The 19,102-nt window shown below is 49.6% G+C and overlaps 2 protein-coding genes across 3 annotated transcripts in view; one reads left to right on the forward strand and one right to left on the reverse strand.

Annotated features, from left to right (window-relative positions):
- The first annotated feature begins 5,099 nt into the window (after positions 1–5,099).
- Positions 5,100–15,574, forward strand: MTIF3 (mitochondrial translational initiation factor 3). Of its 2 annotated transcripts, none has more exons than XM_058670931.1 (4): positions 5,100–5,210; positions 10,780–11,240; positions 14,057–14,214; positions 15,322–15,574. In XM_058670931.1, exons 2-4 carry the CDS (start codon positions 10,781–10,783, stop codon positions 15,535–15,537), a joined length of 834 nt encoding a protein of 277 aa, XP_058526914.1. In that variant the 5' UTR covers positions 5,100–5,210; position 10,780; the 3' UTR covers positions 15,538–15,574. The 2 variants fall into 2 exon arrangements, with proteins under 2 accessions (XP_058526914.1, XP_058526913.1); XM_058670930.1 differs by having other exon boundaries at positions 5,108–5,210; positions 10,677–11,240.
- The window catches only part of GTF3A (general transcription factor IIIA), a 46,634-nt gene continuing 43,056 nt past the window's right edge, over positions 15,525–19,102 (reverse strand). Inside the window, exons 7-10 of the mRNA XM_058670548.1 lie at positions 17,957–18,037; positions 17,221–17,450; positions 15,997–16,050; positions 15,525–15,774 (exon numbers count right to left, since the gene is read on the reverse strand). Coding sequence (XP_058526531.1) covers positions 15,616–15,774; positions 15,997–16,050; positions 17,221–17,450; positions 17,957–18,037 — 524 coding nt within the window. The 3' untranslated portion in view covers positions 15,525–15,615. The remainder of the gene's footprint in view (positions 15,775–15,996; positions 16,051–17,220; positions 17,451–17,956; positions 18,038–19,102) is intronic.

The following is a 19,102-nucleotide window of genomic DNA, read 5'->3' on the forward strand; positions in this document are numbered from 1 at the left end:
GACACAGGAATCACAATGGGGGAGGACGGGTGTTCTTTGAAGAACCTGTATCATGAAAAACTTAGACACAGCTAAAGAACCCTTTACACCAAAAACACTTTAAAAAGAAACTTTGTTTCTTCTCCTTTATTTGTAATGTGGGAAGACAAAGATCTTACATTTACTAGCTCACTCCTGAAGTGCTCGCAATAACTGGGGCTGGGCCATGTTGAAGCCAGAGCCTGAAATCGGTCCAGGTCTCCCATGTCGATGGAGGGGAAGCACAGGGATGCAGCTACTTGGCACATCGCTCCTGCCTCCACTGGAGAACTGGAGGCTGGCCTAGGACCTAGGCACTCTGCTATGGGATTGCAGGAGGCTCAGTTTTGTCTTAAATGGTGCAGCAAATCACTAAGCCCCCAAACACACTTACATCCTTTATTCAAGAGGGAGCGGGAGGAAACATGTTCCCATCCTTCTGGGTTTGGAGTAGGAGCTGGACTAGAAGTGAATCCCAGGCATTCCCTTATGAAACACAGGAGCCTTACCCCTAGGCTTAAAGCCACCCACCAATGAACTATCTGAAATTCATTCTTATGCAGTGGGAAACCTCTAAGTCTTAGAGATACTTGGATTTAGGTCTCACTGTTTTTGTTAAGGTATGGGTAGAAATGGTAACAATTGACAAAACTCCATAGAGGTCAGAATCCTCTTCCAACTAACAAATCGGTGTGTAGATTTATGGCACAGTAACTACCTCCCCAAACTACAAAGTGTGCCATAAAAAGAGCAGACCACACATGCACACGATCTATGGCTGGGAACAGGCCTGGTTGGGGAGCTAAGGCAACACCCTAGCTGGGTTGAGATTCCCACCAAGGAGCATGGGGACTGGAATAGGGGCTGCATTCTGATCTGGATATGGTTATAGTCTCCCTTGGCACAGGTGTGGGCTGAGACTGGACGCACCAAGCTGGGCTAGACTCCAACGCCATCTAGTGCTCTGGAGGACCAGGGCAGATGTGAAACGGATTAGGCTAAGTCTCAGCCCCTACCGAGCCATGTGTGAGCTGTGTGTTGGTATGGATGAGCCTTGGCTGGGCTGAAACATCCAACAGTAAGAACCAGAAGCAAAGGCCACCGTTTCTACTAGAACAGGAGGTGAACTGAGTAGGCTGGCTCATGGACCCACCAGTATGCGCGAAATCTGGCACTGGGAAAGGTTCTGATGGAGGAGCCTGGGCAACTCCTCTGGCAGGACACAGTCCCTGCAGGTAAGCACAAGAAGAATTATAGGAAACAGCCCAGAACAGGCCATGGAAAGATACCCACTGGCATACATTTGGCACGGGTGGGGGCAGACCAGGCTGAACCAGTTCATGTCACCCACTGGCGAATCCGAGCACCAGAATAGAGTGTGGGTCAAGCCAGGTTCAGTCGCGACAAAAAACAGTGCACATTACAGAATGCCAAGGTGAGGTGACCTGTACCAGATGTGGCCGCAGCGCCAAACAGAACACGTGAGAACTGGGGAGGGGGTCGAGCCGGCAAGGGGTAATGTAGGCTCCCCTATTAGACCACCACTCCCACTGGAGAGCGTAGGTTGGGATGGGGGCAGACCAGGCCAGGCGGGGCTACAACACCTCTGGGCCTCATGTGAACTGGATTAGGAAAAAACCAGCTTGGGCTGACTGTTCCGACTGGTGCAAGCAAAAATTAGAGTGAGTAAGGGTTGGTTGGGCTTTGATGCAGCATCAGCTGGCAGGGGCTGGCACTGAAGGCTAAATCTGCCAAGTTTAATTCCAGAACCACCTGGAGAGTGCATAATCCGGGAGTGGGAGTAGCCTAGAAGGGAAATAGTGGGCTCCTCCCTCTTGGGCTACCACTCCCACTGGAGAGCACGAAAACCAGCACAGGGACAGAGGTGGCTAGACATAAGGCACCCAGCAGCATGTGTATGGGCTGGATAGTGGGGCTTGTTGGGTTGAACTAGGCTTCAATGCCCACAGATATGTATGAGAGCTGAATGGGATGTGGGACAGATTGGACTAGTCTGCTGCACATACTGGCAAGCAAGGGAACCAGGGCAGGGGGCAGGCCTGGTGGGGTTATTGTGGGTCGCTCCAACTAGGCTGCAGCTCCTACTGGTTTATGTGAGGGGCAAGTGTGTGCTGGGCAGAATCAGGCTGTACTGCAACACCCATTGGTTCCAGGGGTAGACAGAGCTGGAAACAGAACCGACCCAGCAATTGCAACCACCAGCTGATTGGGGTGATGGACTGTACCAGGCCCTGTACTTGCAAGTACACACAAGAATATGGTCTGGGATCACCTCAGACAAAGTTTCTTTTGGGATCTCCCCAGTCGAACTGCCAGACTCAGAGCCCTAACCATGAAGAGAAGTGCAGGTTCCATGGTCTGCCATGGAGTACAAGTGCCAGAGCCGAGCCTCCTAAGAGGCTCAGATGGAGCAGTGGAGAGCATAACCAGGTACACATGGAGAATATGGCAGTCTATCGGAACCTGCAAAGGATGCCTGGCATCACAACTGAGAACAGACAAATCAATCAACTACCCCAGCCATATGTTGGCAGTGAAAAACTGGGCAAACGGAGACTATAAGGTGGACTATGTCAATCAATGGAATCTGCAGCAACTTCATTGTGCTTGGAATGATGAGACTGGCAGCAATTCACAATTGTTGAACTATCAAAACCAGTTGAGCAAGACCCTCAGAGCATGCCCCACATCAGGGAGCTGGGATGGGTGGGAGACTGGGTAGGGCTTCTTCCTTTATCTACTCTTTTACCCCAGATACAGGAAAAAAAACAATATGGAAATGATAGTCTTACCCACTTTCCTGTGCCCTTCAACTTTTTTTGCCCTAATTAACTATGCAAAGATTGTCGAAGACAAAAATTTTTAAAAAAGAAAAAAAATAAGAGGTAGCCACAGGCCGGTGCCACAGCTCAAGCTGTTAATCCTCACTTTGCATGTGCTGGGATCCCATATGGCACTGGTTCTAATCCTGCTACTCCACCCCCAATCCAGCTCTCTGCTTGTGGCCTGGGAAAGTAGTTGAGGACGGTCCAAGGTGTTGGGACCCTGCACCCTCGTGAGATACCCAGAAGAAGCTCCTGGCTCCTGACTGGCTCAGCTCTAGCTGTTGCAGCTATTTGGGAAGTGAACTAGTGGAAGGAAGATTTTTCTCTCTGTGTCTCCTGTTCTGTGAGTCTGCCTTTCCAATAAAAATACACAAATCGAGGCTACAAATCAAGAAAGGTAGCCAGGGAGCCTGCTTTACCATTCACTTACACATCTTCAAGACCTTCTACCAGCAGACAAAGTTCAAGGTTCTCAATGGTTTAAAAAAGATTATTATCATTAGTTTTTAATTATTAATCTGAAAGGCCGAATGACAGGGAGACACATTCTTCCATCCGTTGGTTCACTCTTCACGTGGTTGGGTCAGCTGGGATGGGCCAGGTTGAAGCCCGGCACCTGGAATGCCATCCAGGTCCCCCACCTGGGCGCAGGGCCCAAGTACTTGAGCCATCTTTTGCTGCTTTCCCAGGAACAGGAGCAGAGAGCTGGACCAGAAGCAGAACAGCCAGGATTCACACTAGCATTTCGTGTAATACAGGAAGCTGGCAGTGGCTTAACCAGCTGCTCCCCGCTAGCCTCCTCTACAACTCCCTAAAAGCTTCTATGCCCAATTTTGGCTAGAGGTTAACACAGAAATAAACAGAAAGCGGCACGTGGGAGCCCAGCCTCTCTCTGATGGCCTGTCTGTAATACTCATCGTCTCTCATTGCCTCTCCCCCCAGGCACACTGGTGCTCCTGGGGAGGCACCTGACAGTGGCATTCAGAAAGTTGCCCATGCCACCTGCCCTGGCTGTGCCTTCCAGGACCATCTGATGCTGGCAGCCAGCTTCTGCCGCCAAGGATCCCTTGCTGTGAATTTACCAAGCCATCTTCTTACCAAGTTTCAAATCCTTCATTTGGGTATTAAGTGCTCCAGCTATTTTTACGCATTCTGTTTCATTTAATATTTTATTTTTAATTTTTAAAAGGCTGACTTATTTATATGAAAGGCAGAATTAAGATCTTCCATCTGCAGGTTCACTCCCCAAATGGTCACAACAGCTAGGACTGGGTCAGGTTGAAGCCAGAAGCTTCATTCGAGTCTCCCACGTGATTACAGGGATCCAAGCACTTGGACCACCTTCTGCTGCTTTCCCAGGCAAGTTAGCAGGGAGTTGGATCAGAGTGGAGCAGCTGGGACTCCCACTGGTGCCCACATAGCAGGCAGTGGCTAGCCCCTTGTAATTCCACGGATTGTCAGCCCATGACTTTAAAATTTTCCAGTGAGTGACTTTCCTTGGAAAAGGATAATTTCATCCTTCAGTTCCTTCATTTGTAAATGGGTAAAGCAACTTCAGTATTCCTTGTTTGAAATGATTGGGACCAGAGGTATTTCAGATTCGTGATTTTTTTTTTTTCAGAATTCACTATATTTCAACATACATAAGGTAGGGGAAAGGACACAAATCTAAACACAAAATCCATGTACGTTTCTCTATTACATAGCCTGTTGGTGTAGTTGTGTTTTGACTGTAGCCTGTTCAAGATCAGGGTGGAATTTTCCACGTGTGGCATCATGTCGGGGCTCATGTCAGAACTTTGAGCGCGTGGAGTATCAGGTACAGATGCTGAGCTTGTAGCAGCAACTAGCTCATCAAATTCTTCTGAAGATAATACAACTCTATAATAGTTTTACCCCCTGATGCTTGGGCCAGTGGGTAGCCTGGTCTGCCTGGAATCCCGCACCAGAGGCGGCTCCTGACTCTGCAAGCTCCGGCCTCACCTGTCCGTCAGGCCAGCCTTCCCTAACTCACAATGCTGAGAGAGCACGTTCTGAAACATGAATATCAAGCTATCTTAGAAACTGCATTAATGCATGGTAACTGGGGAACGGGACGCTTTGATTGCTGGAAAACAGACTTACACTGGCAACGCGCGTCCCTGCCTCCGCCCCCTTTTTTTTCTGTCGGCGGCATTTATTCCGCTGGCTAAAAGGCGCAGCCCCTCTACGTCACCTTTCCTTTGAAGAAGTGGTCCGAAGCCCCGCCCCGTACGGAAAGCGCAGGGGTCGGGCGGAAGAGCCCGTTCGCTGGCTCCTTCTGCCAGACGTTAGAAATCGCCGACCCCGGTAGGAGCGATGCTGAAGGTGAGGCTCCCCGGGCGGCGAGGGGGACCTGCAACGGGGAGCGCGATCGCGGGGTGGGGGCATGGCTGCGACGAGGCAGCTCCTCGCCGGGCTGTGTCCCAGGGAGGGCAGCGACGTGCGGGGAAGAACCGAGCCCCGCAGATCCTTTCAGCTTCGGCCGCCCTCGGGCTCAGGGAGCGGCCCGAGCTCCCACAGGCCTTCAGACCTGCACGTCCCCTCTGGACGGTTCTATGCTGCCCTCCTTCCGCCCCGACCGCCCGACCCGGCGACGCGCTCGCACGCACGGACGCACGCACGTAGCACGTCCCCCCCTCCGGCCGCGGCGCGCCGTGGGTTGGGGGCGTGGCCGTCGCTGCGGCACGTGACCGGGTCGGCCCCGCCCCCAGCACGTGCTGGAGTGGGCTGTGCACAGCCTGGTGCAGGCCAGGTGCTGCCCTCTGCTTCCTGACTGTGAGTTCCCCCATGCCCCTCATCTGCCAAGAAGTACGTTCCCTGGCATCAGACTTACGGCCTGTAGAGCAAGGGGATGACCTGGAAAAGCAGCTGCTGTTTCTTGTGCCAGGCGCAGCACTGTGGTGACTAAATCCCATTTCTTAGTACTTACTTTCCTAGGTCATAAGAGCCTTGTAAAATTATCATTGTGCTGGGTGCTGTAAGGAAAAGAGAAACTGGCTTGTGGAAGTTTCCACAAGAGGTTGAGTGGGGAAGAATGAAGGGAGGTGAGGAAAGAATACCCTGAAAACTATAGTGGGAGATACTGACCTGGGCCTTTCTCTGGAAGGGCATTTCCAGAAACCCTTCTGGCAGTGCAGCGGGGTGGGGGTGGGGGGCTGTGGGAGTGGTGATGGGACAAAGCCTCCCCAACAGATGGGCGATGCGTTCAAGCGGCGGGGGGGGGGGGGGGGGTGGCTGTGAACGTGCAGGAAGTAAGGGGGGCTGAATGGGATTTGGGAGTACAGCTGATGAGCGGTGGTGTTGCATTGGCCGTAGAAGTGCAGGTGGTGAAATCCCGCAGGGCTGTGAATGGACCACAATGCTGGGCCCTGAGAGAGAGCATTCTAGAAGAGCATGCTCACACACTGGAATCAGTCTAAGTCTCTGTGATGAGGTTTTAGCCCTGTGCATAAACACTCTAATGTTTCTCTGACCCCCCAACCCTGCCCCAGGTGGTTGTTAAGTAATATTAGTTTTGTAGTTGATAAATGTGCTGAAGGTATTAGCTTTTTAGAAAGTTGTTTTTATTTGCAAGGCAGATTAACAGGAGAGACAGGCTGGAATGGGGCAGACGGCACAGTTAGCAAGCGGAAGCAAAGACTTTGTGAAACGTGCTTGGAAATTGTAGGAATTCTTAAGCATTAATAGGAATTGGCAAAAATCAATTGCACAGATATTTGCTCTACTAGAATCTTTGTAAAATTTTGTTTTTAAATTGTCCATGTAATCATTCGAGAGGCAGAGAGAGAAATAAGCAGAGCCTGTGTCTGCTTGTTCAGTTCCCAGATGCCTTTGGCAGTCAAAGCTGGCTGGGCCAGAGCTGAGCCAAGGGCCAGCCGTGCTGTCCACATGCTCCGTGTAGTGGGGAGTGACCCAGCACTGCAAGCTGTCACTTACTGCCTCCCAGGGTCTGCCCAGGAACTGGGCCTCCAATCCAGGCACTGGAAGAGGAAGCAGAGGTTTTTGTCACTGCCCCCAGTCTGCCTAAGTTTGATCTAACCTCGTTGGGAAGAATGGGTCTCAATATGAGCTCATCAATAGCAGCTATAGTGAACATACAAGAAAGGTCATCGTCATCTCTTTGATCTACAATTGCAAAAAGCATTCAAGCATCTTAGCTTCCCCCAGAGTGGTACTCCATGCCTGTTCTCTCCTTCCAGTTGTATCTACTTAAAGTATACATGTAAACTGTCTTCCCAGAAGTTTCCTTACAAATATACTAGTATAGCGTGTAAAAAAATGAAAAAAAAAAATGTATCAAGGAATGTAACTGTCCTTTGGAGCAGGAATTACAAGTCACTTTGCATGGATATAAGAATGTTCATTCACTCAGAAAACCCAAAACTGGGAAGCTAGATTTAGAAACTGCAGCATGCTTACACACTGGGGCCCTTTCCCAGAAAGAGGAAGAACTACACTGATTCTACGTGCAACATGAGTGAGTCACAGAAACATCACACTGTGATGTCTACAACCAAGAGCCCATTCTTTCCGATTCTGTGTGGAACACGTGTGATGGGAAGGACCAGTGCGTGCTTCCTAGTAAAAATGGAGGTAGCATTTGGAAAAGGCTTGGAGGAACTTTGGGGGCATGGTGATGTTCAATGTGTTGGTAGGAATTTTAGTTACAACTTTATATGCTTTTCACAACGAGTCAGGCCAGTGGTAGTGCTGAGGAGTTGTTCATCTCATTGTAAGTAATTTTGCCTCCAAAGAAGCATAAGAAATACTGAACCCTTGTCAAGGACACGTATTCTCAAGTGTTGAGAGATGGGGGGTGCCGGTGTCTAGCTTGCTGAGAAATGCGTCAGAACACAAGTAAGGGGGTTGGTCAGAGGAGGGGAGACGTGCAGGGAGCTGGGAGGGCAGGACAGGGCAGGACACGTGCTGCCGGAGCTAGCAGGCAGCCGCGGTCGGTTCATGCAAAGTATGCCAGCTTCGCTATGTGTCTGAAGCATTTTCACAGCCAGGTGTGGGGGAACATCGTCTTCCAGATCATGATTCATTTTAGACAGCTCAAGATGAGCTTGAAAATATATTTAAACACACACTATTCAATTCACCTGAAATACACAGCATACGAAGACAGACAAGTATTTCAGTTTTCCTCTTGAAGATTTAATGATATATAAATCACCTACATTTTATGGAAGGCCTGAATCAGACATTGAAACTGCTCTTAGGTGGCCATGTGCTTTTGGAATGTTCCATTGTCCCTGATTGGGGATGCAGCCCGAGGGTCACCTGCAGGCCTCTCGGAGCTCCGAGATGATCTGCCCTCAGGCACCCGAGGAATGGGGACACTGTGGGTCTCTTCAGCATGGGTCAGGGATACCTACAGGTGCAGGCCCGGGCAGCCCATCCTGAATGACCCTTCGGACACCTGGCTTCCGGAGTCCCGGGGATAGCTCAGGCGGCGGGTAGCCCTGTGTCCTGGGGAACGTAGTAGCCTGCTCATGATCGAGGTGCTGGGCTCTTCAGCCGCACGGTGACTGCTTTGATGGGATCAGATCGTCGAGGCCGAGTCCGTGGCCTCGTGGTTTACATCCGGCTGCAGAGGGTGTGGGGAACCAGACGTGCTCGTCTGCACTGTCCTTGAACCCACTCGCAAGGTTCTATTACTCATTTTCTCTGGTTCGTCCTCGTCTTGTTCTTAATTCCATCCAGTGGTTCTCTGTATGAGAGAGGAGAAGAAGTAGGTATGTGTTGATACACACATCCCAGGTGTCGCCTGCAGCTCTGGTAGAAACAGTGGTAGCTTCTGACCACCAATAGGCAGGTCCCACTTCAGATGGAACCATCCCTGTATGTGGTGGTGTGACACTTTTAGACTCTGGCTTGATGAAAACCAGGTGCAGAAATAAAGGCAGCATGTGTATGCGCCACCAAAAGCTCAGAACCTGCAGTTTATAGGGTTTGTTATTTATAGATCCCTTAGATATAAACTTGGAACTGATGAGGGAAACATAGTTTTAAGGATGCACAAACTCAGAATGCTAACTTATTACATTATGGAGTTTATTAAATTAAAAAGCTTATGTGGGCTTCATTGGCATCACTAGTTAATCTCCCCCATCACCTTTCTGGACTGTGTAGAAATTTTAATTATGAAAAACAAGCTATTATTAAAGTTTGATTGCCACAAACTGCATTGCTTATTAACAAAGAAACTGAAAGCTCTTTGCAGTTTAAAATGCAGCTAGAATAATGGTGAAGAAAGCAGAGTGGACATAGCTGGGTCACCGGGGAAACGGGAGGCCATCTCATGGGCCTGGCTCTGGCTCAGAGTGAGATGGGAGCAGCGGTGATCTATGAGCAGAGGAGGGGCGTGCTCTAACATGTACGGTTTGCCAGGTGCATTGTGCATGCTGTGCCTGTGGGGAGCTCTTAGGACAAAGGCAGAAGTGGGGAGAGCAGGCAGGAGGCAATCAGCGTAATACAGATGGGAGCCGATGGTGGTCCAGAGCAGGGAGGGGACAGTGAGGAGTGCTGGGATCTGGGAGGCAGTTTACGGGCTGCTGTAGCAGTAGGGCTGCTGATGTGCCTGAGAGAAGACGGAAGGTCAGGACTAACCTGCATAGTTTTGTCCTGAGCAAACAGATGTTGCCCTTGTCTGAGACAGGGAAAACTTGGTTTGGGGCGCAGGTTGGCGGTAGACAATCCAGCCCTGAATTTTGGAAGTATTCACTTCAGGAAAAGTGCTACACATCTGCGTGGTTGAGTAGGAAGGTAATTGTATAGGTTTGGCCTTGGAGAGAGATTAGCTGGAGCTGTACTTCCGGGTGGTGGGAGTCAGGCTAGGTAAAGAAGGAAGTGGGATTACAAATGTCTGTCGTTCTGTTCACTTCCCTGCATTCCCTTTTCTTCATCTCACTCATCCACATGAGGGGTGAGGGATCCAGACAGCGGTAAGGATTAGTGGCATCAAAGCCAGGCACAGCGCATTTCCAGTTATAGGCACCCCAGGTGACACTCAGGTGACGTGGGATTCATTCTTTGGGCCCTAGAGACACCTGCTTTTTCCCTCCTCCATGTTTGACAAGTCGCACCTGTTGCAATCCCTGCCTCATCAGACTCTAGGTGAGATGAATGGGTCACCCCTTCAGTTGGCACCTCGGAGTTGGCCACATGTGTGCCTTGGAGGAGGAGACCTTATTTATGACAGAGAAGCAACTAAAAGATTCAGAGCTCCATTTACAAGTGCTTCAAATTCAGTCTTATAAGCATGAAATACAATATCACCAGGTGGGCCTGATGGCCAGCCTCTGGTGGCACCGCTCTCGCCTAGACAGGGACCTCTCTACTTGGTGATGTTGGCAGTTGGCTGTGTGTCAGGGAGTCTGCTTCCTTCCTGACAGTCTTAGTTTCTTCCAGTAGGTTCTCTGCCTTCTATAGAATCCCTTTTCTCACAGTAGGGTTCTTGAATTTCATATATCGTCAGAAATGTCAGTGGCAGCAGGTAAGTGTGCTGGAAGCTTGTGCGGTGGTGTTAGGAATCACCGAGGGTTATGGGTACTGCACCCCCCTGGGGATGGCAGTTGCTTTTGGAGTTGGTGGATCCACGGGGAACATAGTTACATGAGGCAGGATATGTGGAGGGAAAATGAACGAACTGAAGCACCATGCACATCTGGTTCTTTTTAACACCACTTGTGCTGGGGATGGTACCCCGTGAATGTGGCTGGCCGGGGTCACCTAGTGTCCCCCTCCTGGCATGAACTCCACTCAGCAGCACTTCCGTCACATTCACAGGTGACACACTGTCCGCAGCCTCCCACATGCCCTGCCACGAGCCACCGGAACCAGTCCAGGAGAATGAATGAGTGTTAATGAGCTTCTCTCACCACGTCCTTAGGATGGCTGCTCTTCTAAAACAGTTGATGCTACAAACTGTGAAGACAGAAAATCATTGCATTAGAAGATGCTTCGGTCAACCCCTGGTGACAAAGGTGGGGCCAACAACATTGTGTCTGCTTGCTTCTGCCCCGAGACCATCCTACCTCATTCATGCAAGAGCTTTTGGTACTGCTGAAGACACCCAGGAAGAGAGAAAAAAGACAAAAAGGAATGAAACTGACTTTAGTAACGTTGGAAGGAAAATTAAGGAGCGAATTATCCAAGTCCTTGATGAGGAAGGCAACGACTTGGGAAACATGCACCGGGCGGACGTCATCCGGCTCATGGATGAACGAGAGCTGCGGCTGGTGAAGAGGGACGCGCAGGCGGAGCCCCCCAGGTACCAGCTCATGACGGGTCTCCAGATCCACCAGGAGCGCCTGCGGCTCCGCGAGATGGAAAAGGCTCGGCCCAAAGCTGGTAGGTTCTGGCTGTTTGCACCCGAATCCTTAACCACTGTGCGTCAACAATTTAGATGCTCTTTGTCCAGGTGCCTGTGACAGGGAAGAAATGAGAAACCAGACAAGGACAAGGTGCGTGGTGTCATCAACGGTCCCACCATCTTTTCCTCTTTCCTCCTTTAGGGATTTCCATTGTTTTTTTTTCTTTGTCTCTTCCTTTGAACCTGTGAAAAGTGAGGGAGAAGTAAGGGCAAGAGATCAGAACCACGGGTTCCTTCCCCTCGCCTCCTTGTGCCAAGGCTGAGCAGATCCCATGGGTGTGAGGACTCAGGGTTGAAAGCCCCTGTCGCATCTGGGCCACTCCCTCCAGCTCTGTCATTTGGTCAGTTATCTGGAAGCATTTACTACGTTCTGAAACAATTCTGAGAGCGTGTCTCATGCTCCAGTGTTTTGCTATGTGCAGTCTGGGTAGTAACACTCATTGACGTATCTGGCCCGTCACCTGATGAGACACCTGTTGTTTAAGGGTCTAGAAGCCAGGAATTGGAAGTGAAGATGTATGTTTGGAAACACCAAAGTGCTGTTCCTTAGGTTCCTCTATGAAAGCATTGCCTGGAAGGTGTGATCCTCGAGTTTTCTGATACTGTATCTAAAGGATGTTGACCACAAAACAAGACTAAACAGGAGCGTAAAATGAGTTGAAAACAGGGCTGGCATCATGGCTTAGCAGGCTAATCCTCCACCTTGTTGCTGGAGTCCCATATACTGCCAGTTTGTGTCCCAACTGCTCCACTTCTGATGCAGCCCCTTGCGTGGCGGAAGGTCAGGTCCTTGGGACCCTGCACACTCATGGAAGAAGCTCAACTGCTCAATGGCTGCTGCGGTCATTTGGGGAAGGAACCAGCAGATGGAAAACCTTTGCTGTCTCTGCTCTCTGTAAGATTTGCCTTTCAAATAAAAACAAATGAATCTTTTTTTTTTTTTTTAAGTGGAACAGACTGGAGATAGTGAAGGTCTGAGTTGTTAAAGCCGTCACTTTGTTCTGAAAGAGAACTAGAACCAAGTCATAAGGAGGTGTAAGGAAGCAATAACCTTAAATTTTGTCTTTTAGAAATGTAAAACTATGAAATAAAATAGCCATCATCCAAAATGAACAAGCAGTAACATTATCAAAGAAAGTTTGAAGAGTTATTTGAAAAGCAGAACAGCAGAGAGAGGAAAAGAGGGAAAGAAAAGGAGGAAAATCTTACTTCCACTGGTTCATTGCTCAAATGACCTCAGTGGCCAGGGCTGGTTAGGACTAAAGCCAGGAGCCCAGAACTCCATCCTGGTCTCTCATACAGGTGCAGAAACCTAACTGTTCAGGCCATCTTCCACTGCTTACCCAGCCAGGAGCATTAGCAGGAAGCTGGATTGGAAGCAGGGCGACCGGAACTTGAACCAGAGCTCTAATACATGATGCCTGTGTTGTGACAACTTAACCACTTCACCACAGATCCAGTCCCTTCCGATTTCTTCTTTTTTTTTTTTAAGACGTATTTATTTTTATTGGAAAGGCGATTAGTTATACAGAGAGGAAGAGAGATAGAGGAAGATCTTCCAACCATTGATTCACTCCCCAAGCAGCCGCAACTGCTGGAGCTGAGCCAATCCAAAGCCAGGACAGGAGCTCTTCTGGGTTTCTCATGTGTGTGCAGGGTCCCAAGGCTTTGGGCCGTCCTCAACTGCTTTCCCAGGCCACAAGCAGGGAGCTGGATGGGAAGTGGAGCTGCCGGGATTAGAACCGGCGCCCATATGGGATCCCGGGGCATTGAAGTCGAGGACCTTAACCATTATGCTATCGCGCTGCCTCCCCCCTTTTTTAAAGACTTATTTATTTTTATTGGAAAGGTGGTTGGTTACACAGAGAGGAGGAGAGACAGAGAGGAAGATCCTCCATCTGATCGTTCACTTCCCAAGTGGCCGCAACAGCTGGAGCTGAGCCAATCTAAGCCAGGAGCCAGGAGCTTCTTCTGGGTCTCCCACACAGGTGCAGGGTCCCAAGGCTTTGGGCCGTCCTTTACTGCTTTCCCTGGCCACAGGCAGGGAGCTGGATGAGAAGCGGGGCCGCCAGGATTTCCATTTCTCCCACCTCAAGGGTATCCCTAGTCATGCTGAATTTAGGGTGTGGTTCCATATTCATAAATGGCATACATAACAATGACAGGCTTATTATTTTTAAGATCTGTCAATGCTGTAATTACCTTATGGCATTTCACCATGAGACTCTCCAATGTGCTAATCCACCTCCAGGGACAGTGGGCACAGAGATACAGTCTGTCACTATTGCAGACATTCTGCGCATGCGCTAGGTTCTGTAACCTATAGGCTCCAGTTGCCATCTTCAGCAGCACATGGAATTCCTTTCTCTCCATCCTTAACCATGCTTTATGCTGTCAGATTCTTACCTTTTGTCATACTAATAGGTCAGAGATCATGGCATATTGTTTTGTATGTTTTCTTTCCACTATTTGATGTTTTTGAGTTGCCTATTCATGTTCCTTTATTTTTTCTGAAATGATTTTTATTGATGTATGCTACAAAAATCTCGCCATATTTTCAATACTCTTACTTGGCAGATTTAAAAAAAAGTTACCTTTATGGTTTATTTCTCCAGTTTGAAAAAGCTTTGTTGGTCTGTGAAACTGAACGCTGAGGTCTGGGAGAGCCCTGGCAGCAAACCTAAGCTCTTGGGAAGTAGATAGCGGGTTGGGGTGGGGCGTGGGGAAAAAGAGTTCAGGTTTCACAGCAAACTAGAAAAGGGTCCCAGCACCAAATCTCACTGTTTCAAACTAGGACCAATCCTGACAAAAGAGCTGACTTTTTCTTCAAATATCGGACAACATGATTTGGACACAAAGAGTAAACAGATTCAGCAATGGATCGAGAAAAAATACCATGTTCAAATTACTGTAAAGAAAGGGAGAAATGCAGACGAGCTGGACAACAAAACGGTAAGTGAAAGCAGGTATGCCATCGGCTTGTTCCCTGGGAAAACAAGGCAGAACCAGTGACTGGCTCTTCTGTCATCTAGCAAGAATAGCTCTCCATTGCTTCTCAGAATGCAAGCACACTGCCTGTACACTTTATGGTGTGTTTGCCAAATGCAAACATTACGTATTCTAAGCTGTATACTGGTGTGTTTTACAAACTGAAGAATGCCTAGCCTTTCCATGAAACACCGGCAGCTGTGGGCTCATCTTCTCCAAGTGCTCATGAGCGTTACAGACTCTTCCAGAGGGTGTGTGGGTCTGCAATCCCAGGGTGTTTATGGAACATCTAAGCTTGTAATTGGATAACGTCTCACTCACTCAGGCAGCATTAGACCAGTGGTTATTAACACGGGGCTACAATAGAATCATCTCAGCCTAGGCCTGCAGCCCAACCAATTCAGAAGTTTTGGAGCCCAGGTCTCGTAATCGCTCGCAGTGATTCTGTCAGCGTTAGGAGAGTCGGCGGTGCAGTAGGCTGACAGTTTCGGCGGAGGGGGGATAAGGAGGTACTTTACTAAGGCTCAATCTTGGGAACTTTTTGCTTGTTTTGTAAGAGCATTCTGGGACGAAACGTAGCTCCTCTGTGCTGTGACGGTGGAGACATATGGCCAGAGCCTTTGATGTACTGGTACAGTTCTATGACATTACTGCACCGACTCCATGCAGAAGCAGATTAACTAGTTACTGAAGTGCGAGCGGTTGAAGAATGCTGTTTTTTAAAATTACTGATGTTAGGAAACATTAAAGACACAGATTTTGATTTTTAATTTTACTTGCAAGGCAGACAGCATGGGAAGGAAAGCAGGCTCCATGCTGCTACCCGCTGGTTCACTCTCAAGGTGCCTGCATGGGTGAGCCCAGGCAAGGCTCTCAGGAGGGGGACAGGAATACAGCCTCTAGAGCCACCGCCACTGCCTCCTAGGGTCTGCATCAGGAAGCTGGAATCAGGCAGAGCTTGGCTTCAGACCAAGTCACCACAATAGAATGCACACGCCTATATCGCTAGGCTTAACACCCAACTTCCCAGACACTGACTTTAAATTAACCTTTGATTGCTTTCCTTTTTAGGAGGAGATATTTAATCAGATACTCCAGACAATGCCTGGAATTGCCACCTTCAAATCCAAGCCACAAACCATCAAGGGAGGAAAAGCTGTCATGTGTGTTCTTCGTCATTTGAGCAAAAAGGAAGAGAATGCACACAGAGAATCCCAAGGGTCCCAGAGAAGAGACATACTGAACAAAGAAGGAAGTAACAGGGACTCAGGTGATCCGCATCCGTGATTTTAATAAAGGAAAATATGCTTGTGAGACAAAATGAGCTGACATGATATGCAGTCCTTTAAACAAAGCAGGTGACCTTCAGGTGGGGGCCTGCGCCGCGCCGGTGAACAACACCTGGTCTTCGGCAAGGTGCCGCAGCTCTCCGTCTCCAGGCAGCTGCTGCTCCTGTTTCCTCTTAGGGGGGATGTAGCCACTGAGCCGGGAGGCCAAGCTCCGCTTCTCACGAGGTCGTTTCACCTAGGGCAACGAGACGGAGAGCATGAGTTCAAAAGCAAACGTACCTGGATGAATTTGATCATCGCAGTAGGTATGGTCTAACAGACACAGCACACACACTCCTGTATGGGAAAATCTTCAGACTACGCAGACTCACACCATGGGGTAAGACCTCAGAGAGACGGTATCTGGCTCAGGGTAACCGGCTTTACAACTCAGCTCACCTGAGTACTCTGAACTTACTTTGAGCTTCCTCTTGTCAGGATCATGCACAACAGCATGCCGAGTGAGACTTTGCTACAGTGGAGGAAAGGGAAAGAGGTTGTATTTAAAAGTATCACCTTGGAACTGGCGTCATGGCATAGCAAGTGAAACCTCTGCCTGCAACAACTGGACTCCGGTTCAAGTCCCAGCTGCTCCACTTCTGAGCCAGCTCCCTGTTAATGCCCCTGGGAAAGCAGCAGCAGATGTCACAAGTCCCTGGGCCCCTGCACTCATGTGGAAGACCCAGAAGCAGCTCTGCGCTCCTGGCTTTGGCCTGGTCCAACCCCAGCTGTTGTGCAGCCAGCTGTTCAGCAGGGAGTGAAACAGCACAAGGTTGATTCTGTCTCTCCGATTTCTGTAATTCTGCCTTTCAAATAATAAAAAAATCCAAAAAAAGCTAAAATGCCTGCATCCCATATTGAAAAAAATAAATCACTAATACTAGGTATGTATTAATATGAAAACGGTTGAATTTGCAGTCCTAAGCTATTAGCCTACCTTGTATTACATGCTGTTGAGGAATGTAACCCCTACACAGATGCCTTCCTCCACTGAAGGGAAGGAAATGGTCTTCCCTCGAACCCTGGACCCAGTCACTGCCTTTTCCAAGGAACTCCCCCCATCCACCCCCTAGCCCTGGCCTGTGGGCTCTCTCCTCCGCAAGGAGGAAGCAGGAGGGGATTGGGAGGGGGAGGGACCTCTTAGCAGAGCCTGAGTGGTGTTGGTGAACACCCAGCAGGGACCTGACCAACATCCTGCTGACCACTGGCAGTGAGCTCCGCGCTGACTACTGACGGCCTGGATTGAGCTGAGTGGACGCCATTTCCCTCTTCTGCGTAACCGTTCCCAGGAAGAATGCAGAGTGACAATCTCAACATCGTCAGCAGGATGGTCTGTCCCTCAGCTCCTTGCTGCCCTTCCCCAGTTCAGGACCAGAATACTCCACATACTGCCCGCATCTCGTCACATCACAGATGCCAGGCCCCACACCCAGGCATTCTGCCCAGAGAGTTCCTGGGAGCTGCTGATCCAGGGCTGCCTTTGAGGTCCTCTGGCCTCGGCTAACCTACAGCCTGTGCAGGCTTTGGTGAACAGGAACCCTGGAGAAGCAAGTGTGGAAGGTGTGTGGGGCCACAGGCCTTCCTGTGTGCCAGCCCCCCAGCCAGCACCCTGTGACCCAGGCTGAGCAGGGCAGACATTTACCTTCATGGCGAATGTTTTGCCACAGCCCTCATGCTCACACACGAATGGACGCATTTCCTCGTGGAAGGAGAGGATGTGGCTCTGCAGGTTAAACACAGTGGTGTAGGTCCTGCCACAGCCTTCGCGCGGACAGCGACACACGGCCCTTTCCGGGGCATGGATTTTCATGTGCTGCTTAAGGTAATCTCTGCGCTTGAATGTCTTCTGGCAAACCTCACAGGTTATTTCCTCTGGTGGAGGAGACAGACATATTTAACCAGTTTCCCTGGCCATGACCCTGGAGGATGATCAGTACTGAAAAGCTAAGTAACACTCAATGCCTTACACCTTCTACCGCTAATCACACAACAGGGAAGCCCTAAGTCTGCCTGTCACTGCGGCCAGATCCTGCTCGGATCTTCGGGGTTCTGGTGGTACTCCCATGCTCCTCCTTGACTTTCATGTGCCAGGGCGTGGGGTTCTTAGTAGCATGGGGCTTTTGGTAAGTGGAGAAAATCATAAGGACCAGTTTCCTTCCTTGTCCTCTCCTATGGAGGGCATGGGGTCCCAAACAGTCTCACAGGACACACCTGCCACATGCACACGACAGTGGCAGCTCTGAGACACCTGACCGACAGCTGACAGAGCCAGCAGCACTTCACACACAACCCCTTCCACCCTACAGCACGCATTCAAGAGCACTAACTGAATGCCACGGGGACAGATGCACATCCCCAGCCACTGTGGTCTGCCTTGCCTTTATGGGCTTCTCTCATGTGCTTCAGGAGCTCTGTCCATGTTTTGGCCACAAAGCAACATCCCTTTTGGCATGTGTAACCTGTTTTAAAACAAACAAAAAGGGCGGTTGGTGCATTGTCCATGATGCGTACTCTGCAGAAACACCATCATCGTTAGAAAGCAAACTCCAAATTCCTAGGTTGATTTCCCCACACCTCTTCTAAGATGCTAGTATGCTCCTCTCAGGAGGCGGGATGAAAACAAGGCCTGTTTCCTGTGACAGGAAGCCAAGCAGTGTAGCAGCAAGATGCTCTGCACTGGGCTGCAGCCCAGCTGCCTGCTACGCAGGAAGCATTTCCCCTCGCGCCTGTGTGGGCGCCCTGCTGCTTCAGTGCCACCTGGAGTCTCACGTACCCTCCCACGGCCCAGTGCGTGCCCCTGCAGCCTCAGCAGACCTGGCTTCAGGTCCTTTGTCCCAGGTAGGCATCCAGCTTCCTACCCCGGTACTTAAGGCGCCCACCCTTCACCTCTTTTCATCTCATTATCTTCTATGACTCATACTGAAAATGAAAAGTGTACAGCTAGGGAAGAAAGAACCAGAAAAACCCAGGGGGAAAACATGGAAGAAAAATGTTCTGGAATTTTTTTATTCCTAGAGAAAATTGCACAAAATGGATGCCGGACAAAGCAGTCAGTATAACAGCCAGGTTGAGGCTGACCCAGCAGAAACTAAAAAGAATGGGGCTGCCGCTCATTCTCACCCATCTGGTTGTTAGAAAAGCAAATTCATAAATTCAGAGGGGCTTGGAAGTAAGGATAGAGACTGCAAAAACTTCTCAGAAAACAGGCCAAAGCAACCAAGCGTTTCATTTTTAAGTTACATTTGTTTACTCCAGAAATTCAGAATGTTATCCAAGACTTCTGAATGACCAAAAAAGGGAACAATAGTACAGCTGGTGAATAGAAGAGGTTCAAAACATGAGAAACAAGAAGGGGGAAAAAAATCCGCCAGGCCTTGGCTGGGGCAATAACAGTGGCTCAGTCTAAAGAACAGCATGGCAGGCGCACATGAGCGAAGGCATGGCCACTGCCTCTTTGATAAGCAGGATGGTGTCACCCTCGCCGACTGAGCCGTATCTGCACTAAGTGTGACCACAGTACAGAC

This window comes from Ochotona princeps, chromosome 12 (assembly GCF_030435755.1).
Source record: "Ochotona princeps isolate mOchPri1 chromosome 12, mOchPri1.hap1, whole genome shotgun sequence".
NCBI classification, from domain to species: domain Eukaryota; kingdom Metazoa; phylum Chordata; class Mammalia; order Lagomorpha; family Ochotonidae; genus Ochotona; species Ochotona princeps.